Source organism: Solanum stenotomum, chromosome 3 (assembly GCF_019186545.1).
Source record: "Solanum stenotomum isolate F172 chromosome 3, ASM1918654v1, whole genome shotgun sequence".
NCBI lineage: Eukaryota > Viridiplantae > Streptophyta > Magnoliopsida > Solanales > Solanaceae > Solanum > Solanum stenotomum.
Window position 1 is genome coordinate 16,078,460 of NC_064284.1, and position 20,433 is coordinate 16,098,892.

The window sequence follows — 20,433 nt, forward strand, 5'->3', positions numbered from 1 at the left end:
TTGAAGGATGAGTACTTTCTTTCCAAATGGAGTGAGATTACTAAAAGAATTGGTGAAAATTATGAACGGTGGTGACCTAATTTTTCTTCTTCAGAATAAGAGAAGAGGAAGGGGATATTTTGTTTTTCCCTTTTCTATTATTTTTCTGATTATATGTATAATTTTATTGAGAAGTATCCATTCACGCTCTTAACCCATGTGTATCTCACACATTTTTCCAACTCAGCAATTTATTGCCACATAAGTTTGGTCAATGATCAAAGGTATTTAAAATATTGTGTTTCATTGAGTTTAAGTGTTTACTTGACAAAGTCATAAGTAGAAGGGTCCAATTTACAATCTGATACAAGTACAAGGGTCTACCAGACCATTTGACCTTATAATAACATGTAAAAAGGAATTCACCCTCCTATTAATTTGTTTATTTATGAACTAAAAATTAGCCAAGAAAATATCAACAATATGGGCACGTTCCCTTTATTTTGTCGTACGTATAACTAATTAATTTTGGTTCTTTCTTTCTTTATTCTCTACCTATTCAATCTCTTGACTTCTTTTTTGTTTTTCTTCAAGTAGTACACCTTTTGCTCACCAAAGTAAATCCATTTGAAAAATCGTAAAATAACAATAAAAAATTAAGAAAAATTAAATCAATTGCAAATTACCATATTTATTGAGTAAATGGTAAGTAATATTTAGTCCCTCGGGGAAATAATAATAATTTTGGACCTTAAAATATTGATAAATTCTTACTATGGTTCTTTTGACGTATATACATTCCATTTTAACAAATTTTAATTCCTTTTATATAGAAAGTATATTATGTTTGAATTAGTTTTGAAGTTATATTACCGTCAAATACATAAAGTAATAACTAATAACACAAATTTATCATAATATATGAATAATTAAGCAGTCAAATAGTTATTAACCATCTAAAATTTGTGAATATTAGTGATTCATTACTAAAAAGATAAAAAATCCACATTTCAATTAATTAAGGCACTAAAAAATACAATTTTTTTCATCTCATAATAAGTATCACTTTAATTCATTTCACGCTCATTAGGAAAAATAATAAACATAAAATATAGTTTACTAAGTCAATTCTATTACCTTTTTTTTCTTTCTCAATATTAATTACTTATTCTCTAAATTATATTTTCAAAATTTAATACTATACATCTATTCTTATGAGGTATTGCTATAAAATACTTATATTAATTATTTTTAACGTATAAGATCGAATAAGTAAAAATGAACAGACGAAGATAATAATGAAGGCGTGGCCAATTAATTACATTAACTTCGGCTTCTTCGCCGGGTGTAGAATAGATGTTTAGGGCAAGATGGTAATTTTGAAAGTAAACGAAATCAACAAAAGATGAGTATCGAAAACAGAATAAGCCAAATTCCAGCACTATAATTTGGGAAGACGAAAGAGCAAGAAAACCAAGAGAGAAGAGTCCCCGTTGCCTCTCTCAGTCTCCTTATGCCTTACTATTTCTACTAGGTATCTTCTCTTTCTTTTCTCTTCAATTCATTCTGTAATCTCTCTATTTTCAATTTCTGATTCCTGTTTTTGTGGTCAAAAAGATTGAATTTTTACCTGTTCTTGATACTGTTGTTTGTTGTTCAGAATTGTTTAGACTAATCAAAGCTTTTTGGGTTTTGATCAGTGGATTGAAATATTGTTTTGACTCACTCAAAGATGATGGGTTTAGGGTCTTTCGGTAATGGGGGTTCGTCATCATCCTTCTCCAATTTATCACCTTTAGCTCCACCTTTTACTGTTGATCGGTCCAATTCCAAACCCGGTTCAACCCAATTGTTGAATTTCAGTGATTCATCTTATACTGGTACAGTACCATTTGGACAGTCATGGCAGTATGCTGCTGCTGACCCATCACCCACTGGATACAATTTTTTCCCTTCAGTTACTGATTCTGTGCCCACAACTTGTAATATGCCTTTATCACCTGAGTTTTCCCCTGCTGATTCAGTTGAACCCGGTAGTCACTTTTGGTCAACTTCAAACCCAACTGTTCATGCTTCGACTGACACGTATTCGTTTGGCCGTGAGGGATATTATGCCCCTTATGTGCCTTCCATAGTGAGCAATGAACACCCATCGGCGGCAGCGTTCAATGAACCTTCGCTTGATGTTTTGCCTAATTCTGGTAGTATTCATGTTGATGCATCCTCGCAAGTTGATTATACCCAGAGCTTGTCTGGTTTGGAATACCCGCATTGGAGTTTTTTTAGTAAAGTGGCTGATGGGAAGCAAGATGAGAGGAATGGAGTTGATGGAAGTTTTTCCTTGGGGAATGTTAATGCTGGTGCTTCATATGGTTACAGGAATTGCATGTCTCAAGGTAATTTCCTTTTGTTCTTATCTGTAGGTAGCCTCATTGTTCCAATTGCAATGTATTCCTCATACAATTGAACATTGATGTGAATGTATATCTTCTCGCATTTTTCAGCTTTAGAATTTCAGCATTCTTATTGTTCATATATGTTCCATACCATGATTTGTTTTGAATATATTACTAAGCTGTACAGGTCTTTGGTTTATCTGTGTCAATTTGCTTTCTGAGTGTATCTAACTTTTGTTTTCATTTAGGATGTCAAATATGACTTGTATGGGTTTAACCATTCAATGTCTTATGCTTGTTGTTGGTAATAATCTTTTAATTGCTTTTCACTACCGAAGTACTGTTGTAGTTTATTTTTCTTCCAAAAAAAGAAAGAAATCTAATTCAGTTGATGAGTATTATTATACTATTCCTGACCTGAAAATTTTCCTCGATTACCAAATCCATTTCAACTTCTTATGTCAATGACAAATTATTCATATCACGGAGTTAAAGTCTTTTACTTCTACGTGTCTGATTCATGCGATTTTATCTCTATGTGTGGTGAGGGTTGCTTTATGCGTGTAACTAGTTCAAACTTGGAGCTTAAACGAAGTATCTGTCATTTTTCTAATTTTCTAATTGTCTAAACTTGTTGCAATAACGCAATCAGATTGAGGCTTTTGATGTCTGTCATTTTGTAGGTAATTCACTTGAAGGTGTGAACATAGCTAGAGAAGATTCTGGTGCTGGAAATTTTATTGATGGAGTATATACTGGGCCTTCAAGTATGGGACATATGGATGCCAAATCATATCTCACTCAAGAACCAATCTACCAGTCTCTTAACTCAAAAACAGCTATGGGTTCAATTCTCCCCGTGTCTTGCCAAGTGGGTCTTTCTTTAGGGTCTTCTAATAATTACTTGAACTATGAAAACCCTTTTACTCCACATGAGAAATTCTTCCAACCCCTTGATTCTTGTCCCCGTGATACTACATCCACATCAAAATCTTCTCCTGTAGTGGTTATCAGACCAGCACCTTCTGGAAGCCGTTTCTTCGCACCAAAGATAGACTTGCACAAAAATGTGGATATTTGCAAAACTGGAGCTACAAACAGTGAGAAATCAGATGTCTGTGACCTGTTAAAGAGTCAGGAAACTCGGCTACCAATAGATTCTCCAATTAAAGAGTTTTCCTTGGGCTCAAGCACACCGCCGGACTTTGACAAGATCAAAAACATTTTTTTTGCATCGTCGTCAGTTAACAATCTGTGCTCAACCCGTCCTTGTAGCAGCAATAGCATAGAGATTGCAGTTAAAGAAAGATCTGGATCTCAAGCTCCTTGCGCTAGTGCACCACCTGTGACTTTTGCTGAGAAATGTTCAGATGCTCTAGATCTTCATAACCCAAATGTAGATTCACCCTGCTGGAAAGGTGCTCCTGCTTTTCGTATTTCTCTCGGCGACTCTGTTGAAGCTCCAAGCCCGTGCCTCTTCACAAGCAAAGTAGAATTCGCTGATTTTAGTCAAAGCAATCCTTTATTTCCTCCAGCAGAATATTCAGGGAAAACTTCCTTAAAGAAACTTGGCGAGGAAAATCTGCATAACCATAATGTATATGCTGGAAATGGTCTGTCTGTTCCTTCGGTAGGCACTGGTACTAATAACTACACCACAGAAGAACTCAGGACCATTGATGTCACAAAAGATACATTTGTGCCTATGGATCTGTCCAGCAATGGTGGGATACCTAATTTTTCTGAAGATCTGAATAAGCCTAGCAAAGGATATAGTCTACCTCAGTACTCTGAAAATGATTGTCAACTACAATATTCCTGGGGCAAGCACCTTAGTGTTGATGGCCACCAATATGGACCCAAAAAGCATAATTTGCCTGAAGGTTATATGCATACTGGTTTGAACCTCAATGACACATTAGAGGGTGGAGTCGTTGCACTAGATGCTGCAGAAAATGTTTTACGTTCACCAGCTTCTCAAGAAGATGCCAAGCAGGCCCAACCATATCAAATGGGATCAAGTCCAAAGCTGGATGTTCAAACACTTGTGCATGCAATTCATAACCTTTCGGAACTACTTAAATCTCAATGCTTGGCTAATGCATGTCTACTGGAGGGTCAAGACTATGACACCCTTAAGAGTGCAATTACCAATCTGGGTGCATGTACTGCTAAGAAGATTGAAACAAAAGATACAATGGTTTCCCAGCATGACACTTTCGAAAAGTTCGAAGAATCTCGCCGCTCTTTTATGGTATGTTTTTAGGAGAGAGCAAACTAGTTAATTTTTTTTTTAGGTATGGCCAATGTGTTCAAATTGTGGAAGCAGTTGCAGTATTACCATTACCAGTGTGGAATTAAATCCCTCCTTCCAGACCTTAATACTAGAATGGGATATCGTATGTCCATGAAGTATTTGTTTAAATAAGAGAACCTCAATCATTAGGGTACCCTTTTGACTAGTAACTGGGTCAGTCCGTTTTTTGTCTGACCTTTGAATACTTTTATCATGCATTTCTGTTTCGTATACAAGAATATGAATCTAAGTTTTAGTATGTCATTTTTCTTATCGAATTTACAGGATTTGTGTCAGCTTTCTGACTTTTGATTGTTGTGTATCTTTGGCCTTTGACTGGGTCAGTCCTGTTTATCTTATTGAACTTTGGGTATTTTCATTATGTGCACTTCTGTTTTATGTGCGAATGATTGGTTCGAAGTTTTAAGTTCTTTATTTGTGCATCGACTTGACAGGCCATGTTTGTTAGCATAATTTTGTAGATAACTGTAATTTTCTCCTCCAGGGCACTGAGACAGGCCACCCTCAGTTTATGGAAGAAGTTGCTTGGGATTCTTGTGGCCTCGATAATCAGCCCGCGCCTGAAGATAAGAGCAAGAACAATGGTAAGAAAACTGAGAATTCACCCCTTCTAACTCCTGCAGATGACTTGGGGGATTCAAATGAAGAACAAGTGGTCCAGGTATGCTCTATGTGTAAGTTGTGAAATTATCATTTAAATTTTGGTCTTGTAAATTCGATGTTGAAAATGAGACTTTGAAGGAGTTCCAACCATCCAGAGTTCTATGTTATTGGCCTACTAATATGGCAGGCTTGCAGGCTATAAAGAAAGTCCTCAATGAGAACTTTCTCTCTGATGAAGGAATGCAGCCCCAAGCCCTTCTTTTCAAGAATTTATGGCTTGAAGCTGAAGCAAAGTTATGTTCTTTAAGCTATAAATCTCGTTTTGACCGTATGAAGATTGAAATGGAGAAGCATAGATTCAGCCAAGGTAAAGTTAAAAGCTGTTTATTTTGGTATCTGTGCTGTGATTCTGTCGCAGTTGTGGTCTTTATTCTGTTTCAGACATTTCAGTAGATGTGGCTGTTGCCAATAAGATTTTGTACTTCAAATTTTCTCCAGACTTAAACCTGAATTCGTCAGTGGCACCTGAAGCTGAAAATGACTCAGCGTCAAAGATTACCACTCAGAGTCCCTCTACTTCAAGCAAAAGTGTCCACATTGACGATTCTGTAATGGAGAGATTCAATATTTTAAATAGAAGGGAAGAGAAGCTGAGTTCGTCATTCATGAAAGAGGAAAATGATTCTGTTAAGGTTGGCAGTGATTCTGAGGATTCTGTCACAATGAGACTAAATATCCTAAGGAAACAGGGAAACAACTTTAGTTCATCATTCATGCAAGAGAAAAAAGCTTCTGATATAGTTTCCAGTGACACTGAGGATTCTGTTATGGAAAGATTCAACATCTTAAGACGACGGGAAGACAACTTGAAATCATCTTTCATGGGAGAGAAAAAGGATCAGGATGTGGTTGCCAATGATGCTGAGGATTCTGTTAAGGTGAGACTCAACATCTTAAGACAGCGGGAAGACAACTTGAATTCATCTTTCATGGAGGAGACAAAGGATCCAGATATGGTCACTAATGATGCTGAGGATTCTGTTATGGCAAGATTCAATGTATTAACACGCCGGGGAGAGAACCTGAATTCACCGTTTATGGGGGTTAAAAAAGATCTGGACATGGTTGCTGCTGGTTCTGCTGATATGGAGAATCATGGATTGATAAATGGAGAAGTATCAGGCGATCAGAGAGCAAGTGTGGTCATAGAACCTTACTTTTATCATCACAGTATTAATTCCAGTGAAGGATATAACTCCTTTGGGTCTTACGCTGATGGTTCTGGATATGACTCCATGAAACAGTTTCTTCTCTCTGTCGCGGATGATCCAATTGTCCATTCAAATAGGAAGGCCAGACTGGGAAATCACCACTCATCAGGTTTGTATGATAATTCTTCATCAGATTGGGAGCATGTTGCCAAGGATGAGTATGTTTGACATCTGATGATATTTTGATGTTACTCTTTCCAGTCGACATATGAATACACTGTATATATTGTAGAGTAGACGGAACACTACGTATTCCTATTCTCTGCTTGCTGATACTGCAATATCATTACTCGGTTGTGCTCATCGTTTTATTTCTAGCTTACCTGTGCAGTAATTACTATAGTACTTAAATTCTGCTCCCACTTGAGGAAAACATATGCAGAAAACACCCACTTAAGTTCAGGATCCTATATGCATGATTCATCGTTTTGTTTGTTTATTACACCTCTTTTGTCTTACATATGAAATTGATTTCAAATAATTTGCACAAAGTATTTTATTTAGAGGGCAAATATTTTTTATGTAGGAAAATTATATTTTACCTGTTTTGCTTACCTGCAACCTTATAAATACTACCAAACCAGTTGTCATGATTATATATTTATAAGCTGGGAAATAATTATTTGTGATTGAACAGCAATATATACATTAGTTTTTCTTTTATGGAACTATAATAGGGGGAGTTAACATACAAAGATTAAATAATATGCATAATACAACATATAATAAGCTGGATGTATTTTGTTCCGTATAAGTGTCTGATTACTTGTATGTGTTAATTACTATGCAATATATATAATTTTTGTTTATGACTTGATAAGGACACCTTACATAATGTGCAAGCTGGATCCTAATTGAATTAAATTACTAGCTTATTATTTACACGATAGAAACTACCGCGGATTTGAATTTATTTTTAATCCATTGCTAATTTGTAGTTAAATGAGATGAGTATGAGATTATTGTTATTTAACTACGAAATTGTGTCAGTCACTAATTCTTTATTTTCTGGTAGTATAATTAGATGCATGTGATATTACCTTGTTTAAAATATTATTTCAACCATCAAATGCCGACATTTTACTTTAATATTAGTGAATAGTGTTTTAACTCCAATAAATCTGCAAAATCTCAAGTCACGGGTCCAAGATATCATATTCATTCTTGGATTTAAGTTATATATATCATATATGCATGAACGGTGTAGTGAATTTTCTTTTATACTAGCAATGAATATTAACTTGTGAATTGTGATAGTAAGTAAGATTATTATTTTTATCAAATTATCAACTAATGTTTATAAAATAAAATCGTGTAAATATATTTTTTACAATGCATAAAAGTCATACTCTTCTTTGTAAAACCCTCCGATTCATTTTTTTTAAAACTGGCGGCAAGTCTTTTGTAGTTAACGTAACTCAATGATTATACATTTGATTAAAGAAATATAATTAGAACTAATAGAAAATAAAAAGACCCACTTGCAAGCATAATCCACTACAATTAGCATAAATCTAGGGTTAAAGCAATGTCTAACTACTACACTTTGTATTTTCATGCAAAAAAAGTCAACAAAATAGATTGGATGAGAAGTTTATTAAACCAAAAGAAAAAGAAAGATAGTAAAATGTATTTTACGTGCACTTATAGTCAATCACTAACCAACTCCAGTTGTAACTAAACCTTCAAAAACATTGGGGCATCTTTGCTTACGTATATACTTCCTCCGTCCACTTATACTCGTGCACTATATTAAAAACAAAAGTTACTTGTCTAAATTAAAAAATCAAGAAATAATTTATCATATACCATTTTATTAATATTCCCTCAGTCTAGTTTAACTTGTCCACTATACTAAAAATAGTTGTTCATTAATACTTGTCCAGTTTATTTATTACTCTGAATGTGTCAAGCCAATACTGAACAAGTAAAATAAACGGAAAAAGTACCTCTTGTGTGTGAGGTAAAACATGAATAAGTAAAAATGGACGGAGGAAGTATAAGTTACAGTTTATTGCCTTCCAACCATGCACTAAAATATTATAGATTAGCTATTGTATCAATACAAATTAACATTGCATCCACTTGATATTCTGGGGCAGGCCCTATATATTGACATCTATTATTAATGATAAAGCTACTCAAGCTTTACCAAGAAAAATTAAGGGAAAATGAGTGCAAGAATATTGATTAGTGCACTAATATTCTTGGTTTTATGTGAGTGTATGATGTTAGAAGCACAACTTCAAGTGGGATTTTATGATAATTCATGTAGTATGGCTGAGTTCATTGTGAGACAAGAGGTTGCAAATGCCTTCTTTATAAATAAGGGAGTGGCTGCTGGCCTTGTCCGCATGCATTTCCATGATTGTTTCGTTAGAGTAAGTCGTATCATTTTTGCATAATCTATGTATTTTATCTGTTGTAACGGCTAACCTTGTTGGCATTGTGGATAGGGTTGTGATGGATCAGTGCTGATCGACTCGACTCCAACAAACTCAGCTGAGAAGGACTCACCAGCAAATAACCCGAGCCTTAGAGGTTTCGAAGTCATTGATAGTGCAAAGGCCAGGTTGGAATCTGTTTGTCAAGGAGTCGTTTCCTGTGCTGATATAGTCGCTTTTGCTGCTAGGGATAGTGTAGCGATAGTAAGTATACTACAATTTGTGATGCAAATTAAGATTTATTACCATAGTACTAGCCTCTCTACCTTCACAAGGTAAAGATAAGGTCTACATACACTCTACCATCTCCAGAGTCCACTTATGGGATTTCATGGAGTATGTTGTTATATTACTTACTTGCACACTTGAAATTACTGTAGACTGGAGGATTTGGCTATGAAGTTCCAGCTGGTAGAAGAGATGGCAGAATCTCACTAGCTTCAGAAACAAGAAGTTTACCCTCTCCTATATTGAATGTTGACCAGCTCACCCAAAACTTCAAAAATATGGGACTCACCCAAGAAGAAATGGTTACTCTCTCTGGTAAGCAACAGTGTAGCACTTCGTTTTCAGTTCTATGCACTGACATTTTACTGAGTCTTTGATCTCTGATGTCTAGGAGCTCACACCATTGGTCGATCTCATTGCCTGGCCTTCAGTAACAGACTATACAGCTTCAACTCAACAACAAGCCAGGATCCCAGTCTTGATCCTTCCTATGCAGCCCAGTTGAAACAGCAATGTCCAGAAGGCACGGATGCAAGTTTGGTGGTGCCAATGAACCCTGTAAGCCCAGCTATCACTGATGAATGTTACTACACCGATATTCTGGCCAACAGGGGCTTGTTTACATCCGATCAAACTCTTCTCACAAATCCAACTACAGCTATCCAAGTAATACAAAATGCTAGGTATCCATTCCTCTGGAAAAGTAAATTTGCTAGTGCAATGGTTAAAATGGGCCAAATTGGTGTCTTGGCAGGCACAACTGGAGAGATCCGAGCTAACTGTAGAGTCATCAATAGCTGAACAAAAATGTTATATATATATCTGTATTCTAATAGAGGATTGCTCCTTTCAAGCTGGAACTTTCCGCACTATCTTCTTCAACCAGTTAGTACTGGGAAATCGACTATGTATTGCTCTGCTGCCCTTTTATTATGTCCTTTATCACTGTCAGAAAATTGAAATTGCAAATACCTTCAATCATTAGATCTTAAGCTATTGTGCTGTTCAGGCAAAATGGAATTGCCAGATATCATGCTCAATATAAAAGTTCAAAAACAATCAAAATAATAAAGAAAACCCTTCATTTCTTGATATTGGTCATTGAGGTTCTACAATGCACTACTACTCAATAGCGGTTCACCAATTAACAAGGGCAACAAAAATAGAATGAAAGCACAACTTCTTCCAAAATTCATCATAGAGCACGAACTGAACGGAGAAACTTTAAAAAAAAAACACTTAAGTGGTCAGCTCCATGATGGCACTGACTATGTCTCCACCGTGGGTCTTCAGAGCCTTGACTGCCTTGCTCCTAGACACTCCTGCTTGTGTCGAGACCAATTCAATGTCCCGAGGTTCAACACCAGTCTCATCGACCTCTTCTTCCTCATCTGCCTCTGCAGCAGTATTAGAGCCAGACACATCTGGCTTAGCCATAACAGATCCCATGTCTGGCATCCTAAACTGCTGAGCTGCTTGTGTCTGCAACTGAGAGCTCAAATCCTCAATCTTAGCCTCTCCAAATATGACATAAGTCTCAGAATTTGGGCTTTTGAAGACATCTGGCTTTGAGATGAAGAATAAAACCTGCAGTATTGTGATTCAAAATGGTTCACATAAATCCTTATTCTTTTTTAAAAATATAAAATTCAATGAAGAATGATCAAGGTAATTTACATTTTTGGTCCTCTTAATAGTGACCCTGCTAACCCCTGTGACAGGTTTCATGCCAAGCTTCAACATGGCTTTCCGACTCTTCTTCTCACTTCTGCTTTGCTTAGAATTGCCACCTGCATCATTTTCCACACATATTCTTCTAAGAATTATATTGCCAAGAATAATACAGTGTGGCATGTTATCTCACCCGTCATACAACCATGTAAGGAAGTTAAACAGATCATGTAGAATTTTGTGCAAAAGCAAAACAAAATGGATCATCAAAACAAGCACAAAGAGATAAGTAGCAAGTCCAAAAACATCAATACTAGTCAGAACTGCACACCAGGAAATATATTGCATGCAATAGCTAATAAGCTACACCAAACCAAAAGGCATAACATAATTTCATGCAATACTCAAAATCCTGGCAATCCATCCAATAACTACTCAGAGAGAAATGGATTGGCATAACATCATCCAATGTCAAAAACCTGGCGATCCAGTAACATTTATTACGAATTACAAAAATGATGTCCAACAAGCTTTTGAAAACAGTCGCATTAAGCATTTAACTTATTACTACAAAACCAAAACCCAAATAGTTTCAATGCATTGTATTATCCACAAAGAGTTCAACTTGCAGGCAATTTTTAAGATAAACAAATTAAAACGCAACTAGTATTACAAGTTACAAAAATGATGAATAAAATCAATCACACGATTTAATCATTCCATAATTAGAAATGCACACTCGAACAAGTCAGTAAACTGTATTGGAATCCTTTTCTCCTTCTAACAAGCTTTTGAAAACAGTGGCTTTAAGCATTTAACTTATTACTACTAACCAAACAAACCCAAATAGTTTGAAAGCGTCATACTATCCACAAATGATTCAAATTGCAAGGAATCTTAAGCAATGCATAAGCAAAATAGCTCATCCAATCAAATAACCTTCAAAACGTCTTCTAAAAGGAATGCCGTCGAAATAGAATTCACTCACAAACCATATAAAAATCAGCACAGTTATAGGAAAGGCAACAAATGAATAAAAAGGGAATAGGGGAAGGCAAATAATACCTTGGGCACCATCCTCCTTGTCATCATCTTCGTCTTCTTCAGAATCGTCGGCGTCATCATCGTGGTCGTCTTCCTCTTTCACGTCCTCCACGATGGGCTCATCCTCCTGAATCTTCTTCTCGGCTTCGAGTTCTTCGATGACGGGACCTGGCATGGCTACTTGTGTGTGATGGAACCGCAGGGATTTTCGGTGCTTTGAGGATAAAATTCGTAAGCAGGAAGGAGTGAAACAAATGGTGAGGTTTTATCCTAGGGTTCCTCTGTAATGGGCTTCCGTAATTTAAGCCCAATATCATCATCAGCCCACTTATACCTTGTCTTTCATATCTTCCAATAATATTGCATAAGAGAATGATTATTATGAAATTCAACTCCCTCCTTTTAATCTTTAGGATAAAAAAACAAAAATATTTGTCAAGACGAAAATGTTTCAAGGACTGTGAATTAAATTAATTTTCTTTTTATTTTTGTAGTAACGATGTTAAAGTCAGATCTTTTTAAGCTCACTGAAATTCTACCATGACCATTATAATTTGAATAAAAATAATAATATTGCGAAGATTTCTTATATTTTATTCATCAATTTCATGTGTTGTCTTTAATCGATATAATGTGACAAATATAAGTTGCTCGTTCTTGGACGATTTGATACAGTTGTTTCTTTTTAGATATTTCAAGTTCTATATTTTCAATATTATGTTTCATAAAATGATATACTAGTACCATACCTAACTAAATTCAGTATGATTCACGATTTTGATTTATTCTGTTCTGTAAATTGGTTTCTTTCGGCTTGGATGTAAATAAACAATTTTAAGAGGTACATTTTTTTGGACAAAATAATAAATCTAATCATTTTCGTCTATTAGAAAGGACACTATGATTAATGATCTTGGATGAATTAATGAATTAGACTACCATCACTTCTGAACAAAATAAATATAGATAGAAAATTGAAAATGTCGGTTTCTCATTTCAAAAACCTAACAAAGGTGGGAAAGCCGAAAAATAAGTAGACAAGAAGAAAACTCCTATTTCGAAGTAGTCTAGGGATTTAAGTTATTCACTTAACACTACCATATGATTGTATAAAGCTGGTAAATGGACGGATTGGAAGGATCAAAATGGTTTGAAATAGCCGTACTTGGGCTGTTTTCATTTAACAAAACCTGGAAATACTTGATTCAAGATAAAATTCGTTCTTGAGAAAGAACGGTGACTCATAGAAACCCAAGAAATTTATTAGTATTTCCTACAATTACTCTATCAAAAAAGAACTATAGCAACAAAAGAAATGCACAAAAGTAAATTTATTACAGCCAAACCAAAAATAAAAGCAGCAAGAAAAATGAGGATTCGGGCTCTTTCTCTTTCTTTTTGGTGCAAAAGGATACTTAACATTGAACACTTAACTGTTCGTTTGCCTCCAAAAAATATTCAAAACATACAAAAGGGACTAACAAAAGGTTTACTATACAGTAGTAGTAGACGACTTAATAACTATTGACATCATGCTTCGTAGTCCCAATTTTTCCAGTAAGTCAGCATGGCTATTTTTGCTAGAAGAAGGGTTAGTCAATCAAATACAATTATCCACAAAAAATTAATTCCCTCACCCCACCACACAACCAATGCACGCAAAATAAAAATAAGTAGGGTGAAGAGAACTTCCACTAGGCAGCTGAATCTGGCATATGTGTGTCTCCAGCCTCAATAGGCGGGATAGGAACAGCAGCAGCAGCAGGTACAAGAAAAGCAGGAACCCTTTCAGGGGTACAACCAGTATTAGCAGGAGGAGCATCAACAGCAGGTGCAGGTGCAGGTGCATGTGAAGAGGAGGCGGAATCAGGCTTAGATGCTATACTGTCCACTGTGGTAGATGCGGGGGTTGGGCCAGGCTCATGGGACACGGATGGACCAGCTAAATGTTGGGCTAGAATTTCTGAAACCTTATCAGGTAGAGCTTCTAGCGTTAGCAACATCTGCTTGAAGTTATCTTCCATAGTCATTCTAATATCAGCAAGGTCCCTTACAATATTTGCCAACATCATCCTAATTTCAGCCAATTGCTCCCTATTCCGGTCTGCAATTGCGAAATGCATGCTCGTGGTCAGTTAATTGAAATGCAAGTTCATCTATTTCTCATTCTAAAAAACTTTCAAAACAGAGGCGCACTGAGCATTTAAATTGTTAAAACTACCAAAACAGAACAACAAATAGTTTCTATTAGGGCAGAACTTTCAAGGAATTAACAAGCGTGTAGCAGCAAAATAACTCATGCAACCAAAAACTTCAAGTCTTCAAATACCACATGATCTCTCTAAGCTAGTGTTTGACCATAAATTTTGAGAGTAGTTTCTGAAATTATCTTCAAAATATCTGTTTGACCATGAAATTTGATCTGAAATGTGACAGTTTTTGTAACTTCCCCTCACAAACTTCAATTTTTTTCCAAGTATAATGCATGTCCAAAAACAACTTCAAAAACTCATATCTTCACATTTCAACTTCAAAATCTAAATCCAAATCGACCTAAAAGGAATGCCGTCGGAATAGATATTTCACGAAATGAGAGGTTTACCAACAGACCATATTTAAACCAGCATACATACTTAGGACAGTTCAAAATTTGAATAACAAAAAGCAGAATGAAGCTCTAAAAGGGATAAGGGAAGACAACGAGTACCTTCGGCGTCATCTTCCTTGCCATCGTCATCGTCAGAATCCTCGGCGTCATCACTTTCGTCGGAATCATCCATATCATCGTCGACTTCCACGATCCAGTCATCATCCTGAAGCTTCTTCTCGTTTTCGACGATAACACCTGGCATCGCTGCTTCTGAATGCTGGCACGCGAAGGGGAAGGGGAAGGGGAAGGGGTTTTCACTTTTTACAGTGTTTTGTGATTAAAAATTTGTACGCCGGAAGATATTTACTTTACCAAATGGTGGGTTTATTACCTTATGGTTCCTCCCTTTGGACTTGTCAACTATAGCCCAATTTCATCGGCCCAACTAATACATTGCTTCTTCTCTTTAATAATAATTGCATCACAAAATGAATTCTGAATCTAAATACGAATATGAGTGTAGTATTGCATTTATGATAAAATCTAAAAAATTTACCGTGACAGTAACTTTGTGAGCAAAAGATAAATCATGTACATTATAAATAAAAATGTAAAAAATAGTATTTGACAAGAGAGAGTTGCTCGGACGGTAAGCATCCTTTACTTTCAACCGATTGTGAGTTCGTCTAGCATATCATTTTTTTATGAGCTTCATTAAGGAAAATGATCTTTTCACACTTAAAAGCAAACAACATGTAAAATCAATGTAAGTTTCACAAGTAAAACAAGTCATCAAGTTTGATCCAGATTTGTTTTTTCCATCATAAGAGCAACATCCTTAATTCCCTTTTGAGAAATTTGCTATCACACTCTCGAGCATAGACAATGAAATCATCAAGCTGGTAATTGAAATCTCGAAGTTGGTTATCACCAAACTTATTATTGTAATATTCGGTCAACTTCATAATTCTATTCTCATCAAAACTAGCAAATGAATAAATCGGATTCAAATTAGTCATACCAAGGATTAAGTCGCTAGTTACTATATCAAAGTGATAATTAATCTTCTAGAGTTGCAAATTTACAACTGTATAAATACTTTCACACAAAAGTGATGTAAATATGAAACTTCGGACCTCCTACTACTTTGACCATGGATAGTCTTCATCCATTTTGGAATCAAATCATTAAGTTTGCCACAAAATGAATAACCAGATCCAACATCCACTTCCATCGAGCTTTGAGGAGTTCAAATGATGTTCTTTATAAATAATTTTTAAAAAGTTAGGGGTAGGGGAAGGAAATGGAGAGGGGATTATAATGTGGGAAACAAACCCTCAGCAGTAAGATGAGAGTTCAAGTAGCCAACTAATTGAGCTATAAAGCTTCCCCGGAGTTTAAATAATGTTCACTCGTAGATATAACAAGAACACAAGAAGCAAAAATCAATATGTACTCGCAAAGACAGAAGATTTATCTGCAACATTGTAACTTGTAAAACAAAGAAATTAAGGGAGTTGGCTTCAAACAGAACAGCAAGAAGGGCTGTTGAAATCATTTTCCACTGAAGTTGAAGCATTAACTGGTGACTTCACTTCAACCGCTAATATACTAGAAGGAACAAGTTCATATTTTTGCATACGTAAGCAAAATATCTACAAAAATCTAGCTTAATTTTGAGACACACTTGAATACAGACCTCATATCCAACTTAATATCCCAGATCATAACTAGGTACGTAACCATACTGCAGCTAATGGGCAGATCGAGCCATCACTGCACAAAATTTACAAGTCTAGGGAAGTTGCAATGTTGTGAATACATTTTCTTCAATTACTTTTTCGGGGCGTTCCTCAGAGCCTTCCAAGCCTCATTATTCATGGCATGGCAATGGGCTGAATTCCCAGTCCAGGATTTGCAAGGAGCAGCCACATCACAGACATAGCAATAACACTGCACCAAATCCAAAGGCACACAAGATGATTAATTTATTACTACAACAACAACAACAACTATTTAAGACAAAGCTACGAAGCATTAGAATGTATTACATACGTAAAGCTAGAGTAACAATAAAAGGAATGCATTACAACAGTAGAATGTTTCATGTTTGTAGAGACACTCATCGAAGTTTAAATTTAGAACTGTCCCATTTTTGGATCTAATAATGGATTGCATAAATATTTTTTTCTTTTCAAAAAAGTCCAATTATTGAACATATAAATAGTCAGACATCAACCGAACACAGGTTAGCTCTCACCTAGACCAGAACAACAACTATCTGTCAAACCCAATCTAATTGAATCTTAACATGATTAATCTAATGACATAAAAAATCACATAACTAATAAAATGAAACAAATATTACCATTTCACAGTAATCCTGGTGAGGTGTCTTCTCAAAAGGATGTTTCACGCAGTCATGCCTTGGATGTGGAAAGTCTCGACATGCCACCTTTTCACCATCAAGATCAATAATCATGTCAGTCATAGAATCCCATTAAGAATAAAAGGATTACTCAAGGCCAAAAAATCCTATACAGCGACACATAATAAATGGTAGCCAAATGATGGTTGGAAATAAGGAAAATGAGGAGCCCTTTTGGAAAAAAACTAGTAAATTAACTATACCTAGCCCTTTTCAGCAACTACAAGCAGAATCAAGGATACATACGTAAAATGGCAAGTACACAGAGATAAGGAATCGCCACAGAGGAAGAGCAAAAGATAATAATCCATCCTTTTAATTGTTCCATGGGATGTTAAATTAAGGAACATCATCCACGATCAATCCAACACTCGTAGTTGTTCCCCAAATACGTAGCAAGAAAAAACTCAACTGGACAGACTAATGAAATGAGACTAATGATAATGCTGTTCAAGTTGTGACATTTTAAGAGCTACTTTACCGACTAATTAAGTTCGCGTTTGTACCACTTCACCCCCAATTCTGACAAGAGATTATCAATCTCATTTCATGCTAAGGGAATGTAGTATACAATTTAGAGGTAAATAGTTCATTTTGTCATCAAATCACCTTTAAATGTAAGTGCAGCTACATTGCATATATGAGATAAGACTAAATTAAGAGAGATTCAAATAAAGACATTATAATCAATTCAATAAGATATCAAGAAAAAGTAAGAAAATACAACCAGCATTCCCCAAGCCCTAATAGAGAAATCCCAATTCCATCAATTTAAGTCGAAATTGAAGGCAAATAATGGTTAAAACAAGAAAACAAAAGAACCCTAGATATTAAATGTACCTCTCCTTTTTCGGCGAGAACAGAAAGGTCAGAAGCATCAAGATTTTGGGAAACAGATAACTTTGAGATATCTACAGATTCATAAGGATCAAAATCGAGGATAAAGCACTCCTCTTTCTCTTCAAATTCTTTCAATTGCTCTCTCTTTTTGAGGCAGAATACAGGTCTCAATGGAGTTCCTTCATCGGTTGGTGAAGTAGATAAATCTACTACCAATGGAGTAACACAGTCCGGCCTTTCAAGCTTCTTCACCATTTTTGCGGAAAAAAGTGAACGTTAATGGAAATAAAATTTGGATTGCGATGGTAGCAGGAGAAGTGAACGTTTCTCCCAAAATTCGAATTTCTTTTGGGGAAGAGGAGTAGCCGTATAAACCTTTTAATTCCCCCCCCCCCCCCCCCCCCCCCCCCCCCCCCCCCCCCCCCCNCCCCCCCCCCGGCCCCCACCCCCCACACACACACAATGGGCCGAAGAAGGCTTTTCTTCCCCAAAAGAGGCCTTTCTTAAAGGACTAAATGGGCTTTAACGTTAGAAGAGGGGGGCATTTGGGCCTGGTTTCAACATAGGGGAATTTCCTATTTCAAAAAATCGAAACTATTTAATTACACAAATATTTCTATGATATTTACTAATTCTCCCTATAGTTTGAAATGATTATACTTTATCTCACTATCTAATAACTCCATACCAGACAAAAATTTAGATACATATATGAATCACACTAGATACACACTATATACATATATCAGGATTCTGGAATACCAAATACACAAGCGAGATATGAGAGTGATGAGCGAGATAAGAGTGAGGCGAGCGATATTAGTCTATGTATACATGAAAATCCACTTAAAAAAAGGGGTTTGGTGAGTAAGAAGTTGTTCACATTGGGGAGGTATGTCAAAAGGATTTGACGTCTAACTCAGAGGGTAAACTATATATTCTGCGTATAAGATATAATTACGGTGAATTTTGATCACATACATATGTTGTTAAGCATCGATATTTTCATAATATTTAATGGATTATTTCTTTGATTTTTTAGGGTAAATAATACTTAATGGATATTGATATGTATCTTATGTATTTTTTAAAATTTATTCTCTATATATACCTGTCACGCCCTGAGCCTACACCCTAGACGTGGCCGACACTCGAGAACCATTGGTGACCCCAAGCGAACCCTTGGCCTTGCTCAACTCTCAGCGAAAGACTCACTCAATAATAACAGAACTTTTAAAAGTAAACTATAACTCAAAAGTCTCAAATGATAAACTCAAAAATGTTTAAAGAAATATTCAACTGGCCAAAAGAGGCAACTCAAGTCTCAACATGAACAACTGAAAATGAAAAGACTCATGAACTAGTGTTTATCTATCTATGAAGCATTTAATACTAAGAGGAATGTCGGGACAAGACCCACGATCATCCTAACAAACTGAAATACTGGAAAAATATAAAAAATGGATCCTCCAGAAGCAAAGAGGCTCACCAAACAAATCTGGAACTCGACTGGATCAGCGAAGCGCTGTTGATGATCCTGGTCACTTGTGTCTGCATCATAAACGATGCAGGCCAAATGGCGTCAGTACATGGAATGTACGAGCATGAGACAAGAAATCTAAACAAGACATAAGCTTGAACTGGAACTGAAGAAACAACTTACCTCATCTCAACTCCACTCAAGAATACTCAACTTATTTCAATATAAAGCATTAGTAAAGATGCATTATAAAGAAAAGCTTTTAAAACAGTAGACAATAACTCAATGTATTAGAAAATACAATATAACTCATTTTGTATGTAAAAATACAAATAACTCTGTGGGAGATTCTCTAACCAACAATCATCACTATGAGTTATGTGATGGTACAACGTCTAGCCCACGCTATTAGAACTGTCATATACTTTGCTAGGCTATAGGACCTACTAACTAAGTGGATCCACTAGTCTATACTTTAAAGCAATAAGGAATCATCTAAAAAGTATGACCCTTTCCATCCACGTTGGCTACATAGTTTATGAGAATTTAGAGTTATCTGAACTCATCCTCATATCGGTGTTCACTACTACTCCCAAAATATAACTAGTTCATATGTTTAAAAACATAACTCTTTCTCTAGTTTGAGATTAATATGCAAAAATCTTTCTCTTAAAAGAGATGGAACTCAAAATTGCTCAAAAACTCTTTTGAAAATCCGTGTTTCCTCTTATCTTATTTTTGCTTACTCACTAAATCTTGGAGAAGGCACTAGTAATTGGGCTGAAGCTATGGCGTTGTTATATGGCATAAGGTGGTGTATCAACAATGAATATGAGTTTATCTTGGCAGAAAGTGACTCAAAATTACTAGTAAATTGTGTCAACGATCAGAACTCTACCCCATGGAAGATGCAGAAAGAAGTGGAGGAACTAAAAGTCCACATGGAGAATACAGGTTATATTTTGCGACACTGTTACAAGAGGCCAACAAGGTTGCTGACAAACTGGCATCGCTATGCCATACTAATCAACAGAGCACTATGTTTACAACTTTTGCTGAGCTTCCTAGAAGAATTAAGGGCCTTATGACTATGGATAGATGGAATATGGCTAACTTTAGAACTATTCGAAAAAAGAAGATAG

At 35.9% G+C, this 20,433-nt stretch overlaps 5 protein-coding genes across 5 annotated transcripts; 2 read left to right on the plus strand and 3 right to left on the minus strand.

The window, feature by feature from the left end:
• The first annotated feature begins 1,362 nt into the window (after window positions 1-1,362).
• On the plus strand, window positions 1,363-6,917 carry LOC125858509 (uncharacterized). The gene is made up of 6 exons (XM_049538304.1): window positions 1,363-1,513; window positions 1,680-2,375; window positions 3,059-4,629; window positions 5,177-5,353; window positions 5,491-5,662; window positions 5,794-6,917. The coding sequence occupies exons 2-6, from the start codon at window positions 1,712-1,714 to the stop codon at window positions 6,732-6,734; spliced, it is 3,525 nt and encodes a 1,174-aa protein (XP_049394261.1). The 5' UTR covers window positions 1,363-1,513; window positions 1,680-1,711; the 3' UTR covers window positions 6,735-6,917.
• A 1,788-nt stretch (window positions 6,918-8,705) lies between these two features.
• Window positions 8,706-10,230, plus strand: LOC125858519 (peroxidase 5-like). The gene is made up of 4 exons (XM_049538321.1): window positions 8,706-8,947; window positions 9,023-9,214; window positions 9,391-9,553; window positions 9,630-10,230. Exons 1-4 carry the CDS (start codon window positions 8,738-8,740, stop codon window positions 10,037-10,039), a joined length of 975 nt encoding a protein of 324 aa, XP_049394278.1. The 5' UTR covers window positions 8,706-8,737; the 3' UTR covers window positions 10,040-10,230.
• Window positions 10,231-10,300: 70 nt separating this feature from the next.
• On the minus strand, window positions 10,301-12,193 carry LOC125858524 (nascent polypeptide-associated complex subunit alpha-like protein 2). The gene is made up of 3 exons (XM_049538325.1): window positions 11,975-12,193; window positions 10,916-11,028; window positions 10,301-10,825 (listed from the first exon to the last, which is right to left on the minus strand). The coding sequence occupies exons 1-3, from the start codon at window positions 12,126-12,128 to the stop codon at window positions 10,478-10,480; spliced, it is 615 nt and encodes a 204-aa protein (XP_049394282.1). The 5' UTR covers window positions 12,129-12,193; the 3' UTR covers window positions 10,301-10,477.
• Window positions 12,194-13,287: 1,094 nt separating this feature from the next.
• LOC125858525 (protein OVEREXPRESSOR OF CATIONIC PEROXIDASE 3-like) lies at window positions 13,288-14,892 on the minus strand. Its single transcript, XM_049538327.1, has 2 exons — window positions 14,661-14,892; window positions 13,288-14,057 (listed from the first exon to the last, which is right to left on the minus strand). Exons 1-2 carry the CDS (start codon window positions 14,803-14,805, stop codon window positions 13,648-13,650), a joined length of 555 nt encoding a protein of 184 aa, XP_049394284.1. The 5' UTR covers window positions 14,806-14,892; the 3' UTR covers window positions 13,288-13,647.
• Window positions 14,893-15,993: 1,101 nt separating this feature from the next.
• On the minus strand, window positions 15,994-18,154 carry LOC125858526 (uncharacterized). The gene is made up of 3 exons (XM_049538328.1): window positions 17,812-18,154; window positions 16,912-16,998; window positions 15,994-16,496 (listed from the first exon to the last, which is right to left on the minus strand). The coding sequence occupies exons 1-3, from the start codon at window positions 18,064-18,066 to the stop codon at window positions 16,377-16,379; spliced, it is 462 nt and encodes a 153-aa protein (XP_049394285.1). The 5' UTR covers window positions 18,067-18,154; the 3' UTR covers window positions 15,994-16,376.
• Between the last annotated feature and the right edge of the window lie 2,279 nt (window positions 18,155-20,433).